At 37.4% G+C, this 12121-nt stretch overlaps 1 protein-coding gene across 1 annotated transcript; it reads left to right on the top strand.

The window, feature by feature from the left end:
• Positions 1-712: 712 nt before the first annotated feature.
• Positions 713-6040, top strand: LOC131845549 (uncharacterized). Its single transcript, XM_059194619.1, has 4 exons — positions 713-746; positions 2333-2489; positions 3191-3285; positions 6009-6040. The coding sequence occupies exons 1-4, from the start codon at positions 713-715 to the stop codon at positions 6038-6040; spliced, it is 318 nt and encodes a 105-aa protein (XP_059050602.1).
• The last annotated feature ends 6081 nt before the right edge of the window (positions 6041-12121 follow it).

Genomic DNA, 12121 nt, shown 5'->3' with positions numbered 1-12121 from the left:
ACGTATGTCGTCGCTCCACCTAACTGCGAAGTATCCTAGGGCGCCTAGGCTACGGGTGAGGGGAGGGGGGGACTTAATTCTTTACTTGATTCTGATTCGAACAGTAAATAATGTAACAGCCCACCTGATAATAAATGGTAAAAATAATATCTGTGGTACCATTCAAACGTTGCCATTTTATTTACGAGTACAGTGTCATTGTTGTTGTTTCCGTACCTTATAATTTCTGTCGAATATTATACATAATATATATTAATATCTGAGGACATTTCACACAGCGTCATCTAGATCCAAATGTCCTAAGCAGCTCGTGTTATATAAATACCAGGCCAACTCCCGCCTGACGGATATGACTTTAGTGTGAGGTTTTGGATTCGAACCTCGCCTCAGGCCGTCGTAATTTTGATCCCCGTTTGAATTGGACTGGGGATCGATCGGAGGGGATGAACTCCCCTGAACTCATATTATCATCCTCCACTGGTGCTCCGCCAGCGCCGGCGGAAGCACCATTCCAGTTTCGTCTATTAAAAAAAATATCTTTATAAACGACGCACAACTAAACTTACTCATAATAAAAAATAAACTTCTCTCATTCTTGTTGAATGTAACGCCCAATTTCTTTTCGCCTACAGCTACCACTTGTTTTATGATTATTGCATTCAGTCTGAGCATTTCGTTTTATTTTACTCGTATACCTTATCTGTGGAGCATTATGCTGCGAAATCACTCCCTATTGGTATTACTTTGTGAGTATTTCCAATATTAGATATCAATGTAATTCCGCTACGTGATAGAATTTGAAATGAGTGCTGTAGAATTAAAGTTATCCTATCAGTATATCCTAAATAATCCTTAGTAATACTATAAATACAAAAGTAACGCTGTCTGTCCGTATCGCCTTTAATCCAAAACTGCTGAACCGATTAAAATGAAATTTGGTACACACATAGTACAGACCCTGAGAAAGGAGATAGGCTACCTTTTAATGTGAAAAACCGTTGTAAAGGGCTGAAAGGGAAGAGGGGAGGGGAGATGAAATTTTATATGGAAGTATCGTCATTTTTAAACTTAGAAACTTGAAACCTATTTTTAAGGCTGTTGATCAAATATGTACATAAATATGACATTCAAAGTTTTTATGGATATAACCTTTGCATTCATGACTATGATTTTTTGTATCGGTCTGATTGTTTTCTATGTATATTATGTATTTATTAAAAAGAATAAGAATCTGTGTATTAATATCCGTTGTCTAATAGAGATAACACAAAGCTCTGCTTGGCTTGAGACAACATTGCACTTTGTAAATTTATTATAATAATAATAATTAATATTACCTACTATTAAGAAAAAACGGGATAATATCTCTATATATTCGTAGTATTGACTTTCCTATATTCCAGTAATTTTGGAGTAGCCATAATCACGGGTAAACTGAAGAGCAACTGGTAGTTGGTAAATTATAGTAACATTGTCGTCTCACTTCACAAACCTTTGTTTATTATTAGTACATAAACTCATTTCATATTCGTCTCAACACATTGCATTGATTGCGTTAGTAGTGGTACAAGCATGTACGACTGTACGTATCTAAATGTAAGAAAGGTCCCGACTACGATTTTCTTAAATTCACCCGATCATTTTAATCGGTAGTATAGGTTTATGATATAAGAATTAAAAAAGTTAGAAACTTTTAGTTTGAAATTCTTACCGACGTAGACATTGGTACCTCTGACTAAACATTGCTCACGAGGTAGCTTAGTTTGTAAAATGTATATTTTTGTATGGGTGATAATGGAATAGTGCACCCGCTTGCGCAAACGGTGGCGGGGCACCAGTGGAGGATGATGAGTTTGAGGTCAGGTCAGTTAGCCCTTCATGGTAAATTCACTATGAATTTAGCACGATGGTTTCCAGGGTGAACGTGGAGGTCAACCTGACATAGGACATTGCTAGCAATGTTGTTATTAGTCCACATTACTAACAATCCCCTTCCTCCATTCTTCTCTTCTATGATGTATTTCAGTTTGAATGTAAAATTACAAGGTATAAGGGTTTACACGATTAATAGAGTATGGCAACGCATAAAGGATTGCATTACAATCAGATGCTGACGTAATATACATATGTAAGTGCTATCAATATATATATATATGTACATAGGTCGAGCATTAATTGTTTTCTAGATACAAGAAACTTTTTTTTATTTGTTTAGGACTTTTGTGAATCATCGTCAGTACGATGTATTACATTTTGCAGTGTTTACATTATTTCAAAACATTGCCAATTGCGTACTATATAAAAAGGAAAATAAACAAGATTATTGTTACAGCATTATTAACAACAACAATGGGCGTTGATTACGTAAACAAAACACACACAAAGCCATGGAAGGTACGGTTCTATCCTAAAAAATCGGTGTTTAGAAAAGCAGACCTCATCGATAAGGGATGTACTATTTTTATTAGGGATTGCCCTCAGATGTACAAGTAAGATTTATTTTATTATTTTTATTTAATTTCATTATCTGGACACAGTTACACTACATTTATAAATAAATATATGTAGGGTAGGTACATAATTCTAGACGCATTAAATAAAACTATTTAATTCTAAACAAAGCAGAGTTTATTTTCAATAATATTTTCTAATTAATTTTTTAAATATGCATAGAAAATACAAATACAGAGTCACACAGTTTGTATTAGTCTGGACCATACACACTGGACGAGACACATGAAACCGACTATCGGAAGATTTCCCACTTGTTCACTTTTTTTGTTGTATTGTAATTTAATAATTTTTGATGAAATAATTGAAATGGAATCCATATTTATATAATTAAAGTGAATATTCTTGTGACTTTGATCCCAGATATAAAATAATAGGTAAAAGTATGTAATATATTATTATCTATGGTAAAAGTCTATAAAAAAAATATAAATGTAAGTGTCCATACCAATTACATATATACGAAAGATATGACTATATGTTTTGGCAATTAAAGGGTTGAAAGTATCTTAATGAAACTTGTTTTCTTTAGTATGTATAGACATAGTTTACTATATAGTATTAAAGTATAAGTATAGATAAAAAAGATGTTAAATACATTAGAATATAAAATAGAATAGATTATAGATTTATATTCTGTATTGGTAATAAAAGTTTGTAAGTACACCGTTCTTTATAGACAGAGTTTGGTCTGTGCGAGACATTACGACGGACAATTTAAAACTTTTAACAATTACTGTGAGATGGAGTTCGAAAATTGCAATAGTTGGAGACGTGAGTACATACGCTTACTTCATATGATATTAGATAAGCATGTTATGGTTGATATTACAAAATAGATTAAGGCTGCATATCCCTCACCTCTCTCCATACACAATGCTACTATGAACATTTTCTACAATAACACAATGAAATTTTGTCCATAGTAGATATAAGGCAACTAAATGTAACATTGATCTGATTTACTTTAAACAAGATTCTTTTAGAATAAATAAGTATTATCGACACCAAAAAGGACCTATCTTTAGGTCATTCATACGACTACCCCTCCGATCGATCTCTCGTCCAATTCAAACGAGGATCGATATTACGACGGCCTGAGCCGAGGTTCGAACCCCTAGTGGTGCCCTCAGACTAAAGTCGTATCCGTCAAGCAGGAGTTGACCTTCAGCCGCTCCATAAATCCTTACGCGGGTTTGGAGTGCCATCTGCACTCGCCCCCTAACGTCCGGTGAAGCTGTAAAGGCCAGCTGCGGCCAACAGCATTAGAGTAGTCCGAAAAAAAAAATCATACGAACGATACAAGATAGTATAAGAATTTAAAAAAAATGTAAGATATTGGAATTACTACTAATTTTTTAAATAACGAATAAATTACCATCATATTTATTATAATCTTACTGATATTATAAACGCGAAATTTTGTAAGTATGGATGGATACATGGATATTTGTTACTCTTTCACGCAAAAACTTTGCAGTAATATAGCTTATACATCAGAATAACACAAAGGCACAAGTTCAGGCAGAGAAAACTACAGGTATAGCTAGTAATAGAATAAACCGAAAGCGGAACGCAAATATTTATGAAAATTTCGATTGAAAGTATCGCTTTCCTATTTGGTATAGGGAAGACGAAAGGTCTCTGAATAGAGAAAGATCGAATACTGAATAATACTTCCATCGTAATTTTTTTGTGGACACACTTCTCTAGATTTTTAGATAGTAGTTTATTTATGTGAACAGCACCACGGATATGTTATGACGTAACCCTCCCCATATGTTGTCTTTCTTAACTACTGAAGTCATGCATTCATACCACAGGTTAATTAATATAATTACAGAATTTATACCTCAACTCAAGCACATCCTTTAATATTGTACCTGTGCCTAGCTAAGATGCTAGCTAGGTGAAACAAAAGATCCCATATAGAAGACTTTCTACAAATCATATCTTAAAAGTAAAATAAAGTAACATGAAAATAAATAATAATAGGTACTATAAAAAAACATAACATTTTACTTTGTTAAAAATATACAAATGTACATGCTGAAATGTTCAAGGGAATATTCAGTTAAAGGATCAGACTTTGCTGTTGTCGAGAGTATATTTATATTTCCTGTTTGTTTACAATATGGAGTAAGCTTTTAGAAACGAATATAGTTGGTTTCATTAACTTTCATTAAATTTTATAACTCGTCTCATACATACAGACCTGTGGGCTAATTATGTAACTTCGTTCGCAACGATTTTCGTATGTAACGTAGTAAAAATGACGTCATCTGTCAATAATGCGATCATATAGACGCCATTTGACGCTGTCAACTAGCATTGCAACGTAAACGCAACTTTACATATCGATAAAAATTATTTCTATCGAATGTCGATTTAGTAACCTCGTTGCAACGTCACGTAATCGCTATTTTGCCGAAATGACAGCGTGGAATTGAAACGGTTTTTACATTATGAGAAACAATTTACATAGAAGGTGTTTCTTTTGGTTACAATCTTTAAAATATCAGCATTAGCAGCATTATTTATCTTGTTTTGGTAATTTTCAGTATTACATATATTTTTATTATATTAAATATTACGTAGAAAGTCGTGAAAAGGTTTTAAATTTATTAAAATGGGAAAATTGTCACGACTCACAACACGACATCAGTGTTGCCAATTCGATATTTTATTTTCGTCCCAAATCACATAGAATATTATAGAGTAAATGTTTAATATAAAATTAGGGTTGATTATGATATTAATATAATTAAAAAACTATTTCAATGAATACGGTGCTCTGTGAACGGAATACAACGTTTATGATGCTCTGTGATTTGTTTAAAGTAAATAAATTTATTTGTTTAAAGTTTTTACAATTATGTACAAATTTAAAAAGATGTATATCATATATATGGATATGTACTTACCTAGGTATGTATAGCAGAAAAGAAAATTTAATTTGTAGGTTAAATTAATATTATTAATGATTTGTATAAAATATGCTTTTATATTCAAAATTATTAACCTTATTTTTTCATTAGAATAGAATAGACTTTCTTTATTTTATTTTATTAAATGTCTATTAATAAAATTAAAATAAAAGAACAAGTGAACGCTGCAGTATATTTTGTAATTTTTGAACGCAATAAAAATTGTTTCAAATCAACCAACTAGTGTAACAACCCAATAAATTAAAATGTATCCCTCTAAAGGTATAAGCTATCTAATGTACTGACTTTTTAAATTGGTCGGATTAACAATATTCCGCTGCAACTTCATAGTAGTGTTTTATCGATAGAAATGATTTATGTTGCGGTCATTCGACCTTACTTGATCGCATTTTTTAAATTGAAATGATTTCATATTGCATCACAACTTCAACAGAAATAATTTCATATCGTGTTACATAATTAGCCCACAGATTTAAAGACTCTTAATTGCTTCATCAGCAACAAACCATCTGTTTAATTAGAGATATTTAATTAACTTTTTCTTTTCAGAATGGAGTATGATTAAACAGGATCGATGTTGAACTCTGACATTTCTAGAATTTTAATTGTAGTAATTATCTTGTCTCTATTAAGAAACGTTAATATACTATTCCTTAAAAACCTCATGATAGATTTTCGTATAAACCTAAGTAATATTTATTTAATTATACATAAAAGAAAGACTAGAAACAATACACTAATAAATTATTATTCTATTATTTGAAACTTTGAAAGTGAGAAAATCTTTAATAATCGCTAAATCAATCTTTTAATTTATATAGATAAACATAATGACTGGAAAATATTAAAAGAATTTTTCATTTCTGGCAATTTTAATCACTTATATTTATTTTTAAACATTATTTATATTGTTAATCGGGTTTTAACACGAATAATTTTATGATAAATAAAGGTAACACAGTCACGAGCTGACTGGAGTATCAGAATGTCAATGTGGAGAGGTAAATACCATTATTTAACAGAATATTATTTGTGTTCAGAACCAATTGACAATATAAGTAATTTAATAATATTACATGCTATATTGACACTTCACGGTCTTTTAATGGAAATAACACAAACCTAACTAGCAGCCATGCAGCCTTGGTTACTTAATAGCCGTGCTGCAATATATCCAGTAGGCAGGTATTTGATCCATAAATAAGGCAACACAGGGTCGTTAATTGCTACGAGGGTTTACATGCTACGTTGGATATTTGATGCATCGTAACAACAAGAACAGGATTGTATGTATCTGAATGCATTAGTAATACCACAGATAACATAAGCAATACTACACTCCTTTATAAGTTTTGGACTTATAAACTTAGTACAAATTATTGGTATTAGTATTAAGTTTATTTATAATTATTAGTAAACTATTTAATTACATAATTAATATTTTTTTGGCATTGATGAGTGTTGTTGTCTGTTACAATCTTTATTAGATATTTAAAAGCTCTCTATATAAAAATATATAATAAAATTAGAAAATACAAAATATGAACTATAAAGGTGTGTGGCCAGTACGTCAGCAACAATGAGGTACAAGTATTGGAAATTACAATTAGTAGAGAGAAACTTCATACAAACTTGTTACCTTATATCGGTAAGATTTTATAAATCTATTATTATTTTGTTACACACTATATATTAGTTGCATAATAATATTATTACTATAAGAAAAACAGACAACAAATATTAGACGGGAAATGCATTTCAGGCGCTCCATAAGTCTTTCCGCGGGTTTGAAGTGCCATCTGCGCTCACCCCTTATCCTTCGATGAAGCTGCAAGGTGCTGCGGTCTACATCATTAGAGTAGTTCGAAAAAAAGAAAAAACCAACAAATTTATAATTAATAAAACTTATTTGAATACTTTTATTTCTCATAGTTTGATCACAAGTTTGATCTATATATAATAGTTTTTGAATCTTTAATAATGAGATTAATCGGTTTTTTCGTGGCTACAGGCCACAGTAGTATTATTACTGTACAATAAATGTTAAACACACTTGTTCTCTGATCTCGAACGTCTTACAGTTTAGGAGTCCACAGAGTATAGAATTTATGGCTACTAATGGCGTACTACGTCTTTGGATACAAGTGCCTTGGGCACAATTAGTGTAGTGTCTGGTCACGTAGTAAATATATTTGTCTAGTATCTTGTAAGCTCTTCTCGGTTTGAAAATCAGTTCACAAAGTGTCAGTGGATTTAACACATCAAAACATTGTAAATTGTGACTTAATCTTAAATTGTAGCATTTACAAGTCGGTCATGGTATTCTTGCATAGTTAGTTGCGCCACGCCGTTTTACTTCTAATGGTAGCGGGTTCGATTCTTCGCACGGTGCCAACACTGGTTCATGAGTATGATTGGTTGTATTGATCTGGTCGTTTTTATATTAGTTGTCTAATACCCATAATACAAGCTCTGCTTACCATGGGTTTAGATAGCGCTGTATTAATTGATCAGAGGTTATTTATTTACATGTACCGATTGGTTATTGACATTCTCTATTTTTTGCAACGTAATAGTTTTTTTTTTATATAAAGGTTAAATCTGAATTTTATTTTGTAGTTATGCATGCCAGAAGCTGGATATATAATTACTTAATCTGAAATGTTAATTACCTAAAATGAAAGTAGCGCGTTACTATTGTGCTATGTAAAAATGTAAAGAACTATTTACTGTATTTACTTCCAAAAAAAACATTCATTTTTGGAAATTATTCCATAAAATAAAATGGCTTTTATTTTATGTAACTGGAATGGGAAACAGGCTGATGATCAACCTAACAGTGAGTAGCAACAGTCGCCTATATGCACGAACAGTAACAGTACTGGCATTGTATGATGAACAGTAGTAGTACATGCATTGCCACTCCAGAGAATTATGGTGTCATGCCTAAGTACTATATTATTTCATTGTTTTATCTTGCTCTTCTAGTGAAACAATAGAAAACAAGCTGCTTGGAGGCAATAATGGATGAGAACGAAATGTCCATAAAATCTCTTGCGTAGGTATCGAGTAAATCGAAGCGAAGAGGCGGAGGGCATCCTCTACCTTTATGCTTATCAATAAATTTTATCACCTAGATACAACAACGAGTTTCTTTTGAAATGAAACAATAAATTATAGGTATTCTATTATTTTCTAACAGTCTTCTGTTTTGATTAAAACAACAAAATATATATACTAACAAAAGTGTAATAAATAATTTTATTATGCGAAATACATTTTGTGAAATGTAAACAACAGGTTGTTACTGGCCCAATTTTAGAAGCACCTACAAAGAGCGTAACTTCTCTCTTGTGTTCTTTTTTCTTGCATGTTTCTTGTCAGCTTATACTTCATTCATACTTATGTTACATGGCATAATGTATCACTCAGGTAACGCCAATAATCTGATTAGGGAAAGGAAGGAATATTGTTGTTATTTTTATGTATGTTTGAAGGAAAACAAATAAGCGGTGTATTTTTCCGAACATAAATAAGTAGGTTCTAATTTTGACTGTATTATACTTCTAGGAAAACATTATATAGATATTAATAATAGACTTAGTACATATATTTTTTGTTGCGGACCACGAGTCGGCATCGAAAATATGTAAATAAATTTGTGTATAAATTTGTATTTTTCCAGTGTTTTGACTATTGTTTAGGTTAGACTATTGTTTGTACCATATACCCTTTGTAGCGGCATAGATACTGTGAATTCTATGTCCGCCCATTGTGTAAATTCTTAGGGATCACAGCTTTAGTGTAGCCTGAACATGTGGCATTTAGTCGCACGTGGTTTTTTGTAGTTTTTTGTGTTGTTACTATTGTATTTAATTTTAAATGTGTGCGTATTCGCTGTTCCGGCCCGTCGGTCACCGACATGTGCAGGAATTGTCGGGAGGGTGGTACGGCCGACGCGCACGGCTCGGCGGGGGTGGGGAAGGACGCGCTCGGGCGCCCGTAAAAGGCGGGTTGGTTCTCGATCGCGCTCTCTTACGCATACGCCACCGACGAAGAACCACCGCCGGCGCAACGACCAAGAAAACCCCACTCCGGCCGGCCGACCCATAGAATAAGAAACAAATTGAAATACAGTCCACACATTTAGAAAATCGAAGACCTTTTAATTGTGTACCCCACAATTTTGTGGTCCTTCGAGCCGGATATCAAGACCGAAGATCACCCAACGGTGCGACGAATCGCCGTGGAAGATCACCCAACGGTGCGACGAATCGCCGTGGAAGATCACCCAACGGTGCGACGAATCGCCGCGGAAGATCACCCAACGGTGCGACGTACCTCGCCGAGGAAGATCACCCAACGGTGCGACGCTAGCAGCTTACCGAATTTAGCTGCCGTCGTAAGGTGAAAACTTGAGGGTGCAGCGAGGATAGGATAAATAACGTCTACGCCATATAGGATAGATAACGTCTAAGCGGTGTGTCCGCGGCTCAAACGGTGTCAAACGGTCGGAGTGTGGGTTAACGCCATTGAGCGGTGCAGTGAGTGGTGTGTCACTGCCGGTTGTTGCTTGTTACCGTGGCGCAACCGAATAGCACTATTACGCCTGTACGTGTGTATCGTATAGCGGGGGCCGGACTGTAGGCACTGCCAAAGGGGTCGGAAAGTCCGAACCGGCCCTGAGCGCCCCGTCTGTACATACGCACCACTGCGGGGTAATTCCTACCCTCCTATCCCCATAGTCCATCCCCTCGGGTGTTATCCTGAGGGATTGTTAGGGACGGTTAGGTAGGTAGGGACCGGTAGGTTAGGGGCTTGCAAGTGCCAGAACACGATGCCGACTACGAGAAGCCAAGCCCCGGGAGCAGAGAAAAAGACCACGCGGGAAAATGAACAGACAGAAGCGTCCCCTTCAGAAACCACGCAGATGTCCGCGTCCGCCGCGCCGTCGAGCGCGCCACAGGCACAAGCCGCCCGCGCCGCGTTTACCTCTCCGCACCGGCGCCACCGTCGCAGCCGCCGACGACAGATGTACGTCCGGCCCGGGCCGCGTCGGTGCGATCGCGCCGCTCCACCGCTAGCGGTATAGCTAAATTAAAGAGGCTGGAGTACGAGGCAGCGCTACAGATGGCGAAATTACAGGCTGATTTAATTAGAAAGAAGTTGGCAGCCGATGTCGCCGCGGTACATGAAGAGACCGATAGAGATAGCGTGTGCTCCGAGGAAGGTGCCGGCCTGCAACGTATAACGGATTGGTTTCAACGTACCGAAGTACGGGGGGAGCAGAGAATTAATTCCCCACCGCCTACGCAGAAAGAGCCAACAGAAAGGCAAGCTTCACCGCCGAGGACGCCGAAGCAAAGACGGAGGTCCCCCGCTCCTGAAGCCGGGATGCAAGAAGGATTCACCCGGCTGGCCAAAGCTATTGAACGAGCTGTGGACGAACGAGCGGATAGGGTAGCGCCGAGGCAAGCCAAGATCTCCCGATCTTCAGCGGCGAAGCAAGTGAATGGCTAGCGTTTAAGGCGGCCGTAGATATATGCAAAGACGTACAGGATCACACCAGCGGAGAACCTGGCCAGGCTGAGGGCCTGCTTACGTGGAAAAGCGAGAGAGACAGTCGCAGCGTTACTCGTATCCGCTTCATGAGGACGTTGGAGCAGCGGTACGGCCGGACAGAGGCCATCATCGACCGCGCCCTCAAAGATCTGAGAAGGATGCCGGTATCATCGACAACAGAGGTGATTGACTTCGCCATTAAACTACAGAACATCACCACCATCGTCGCGGATATCGACAGGGGGGCGAGATTCCTACATAATAGAGTGCAGAGAAGCTGACTCACTTCACTACGCTGAAAAAAACAAGGAGGACACTATACGATCATCAAGATGGCAGAGTTTTTAATGAGCGAAGCCGATCTCATGACCCGACATCTGCGAATAGCATCACCAACGAGACGAACGAGCGCGCTACCCACGAAGCAGCCCCCAAAGCAACCCACTAGGCAACCCATACCGAAAGCAACGATGTCGGCACCTCGGCGACAGATGAATCGTGGCGCGGCCGTATACGCCGCCGTAGAAAAGAGCGAACAGAGTACCGAATGTCTCTGTTGCGGCGCCGCACACGTAACGCCGAAGTGTAACGACATATCGTCTCTCTCATAAGATGTGCTTCCAATGCATGAACAGCACGCACAGAAGGTTCAAGTAGGCACGCAAATGTATATACACCACGCCCTGCTGCATAGAAGAGCCGCCGAAGCGGCAAGAGGACACCGCGATTACAGCCGCAGCACGCTTGCCAGAGAACAGCCAAGTGTTGTTAAAGGTGTGTCCCATCATCGTGAAAGGCAAGACGGGACGCGAAGTAGAGACGTACGCGATGCTAGATGAAGGCTCGACACACACTCATCGATGCGGAGATCAGAACAGATCGGAGCCGAAGGTCCGACGCGATCTCTGAGAATTCCTCGAGCTGGCACGAAGCCTCAAGCCGAGTGGCTGATGTCATCATCAGAGGGCGACACCATACGGACGAAGAGCACTCGGTGAGGGCGCGTACGATCCGGGATCTCACCCTAGGAACGCAGCGAGTGAACCCGGAAATACTCGCGTACGGACACCTGCGACAACTCACTTGCGAGCAAGTGCTAC

Source organism: Achroia grisella, unplaced genomic scaffold, assembly GCF_030625045.1.
Source record: "Achroia grisella isolate CSIRO2021 unplaced genomic scaffold, CSIRO_AGI_Agris_v1 utg474, whole genome shotgun sequence".
In the NCBI taxonomy this organism is placed as follows: domain Eukaryota; kingdom Metazoa; phylum Arthropoda; class Insecta; order Lepidoptera; family Pyralidae; genus Achroia; species Achroia grisella.
This window is presented reverse-complemented; position numbering and strand designations above follow the sequence as displayed.

What these genes read in the sequence shown, in the direction of transcription:
- LOC131845549 (XM_059194619.1), top strand. Translation starts at nt 713, where the DNA reads ATGCTGCGAAATCACTCCCTATTGGTATTACTTT. An exon ending in GATTGCCCTCAGATGTACAA is followed by an intron (nt 2,490 to 3,190) that starts GTAAGATTTATT and finishes CGTTCTTTATAG; the next exon opens with ACAGAGTTTGGTCTGTGCGA. An exon ending in AAATTGCAATAGTTGGAGAC is followed by an intron (nt 3,286 to 6,008) that starts GTGAGTACATAC and finishes TTTTCTTTTCAG; the next exon opens with AATGGAGTATGATTAAACAG.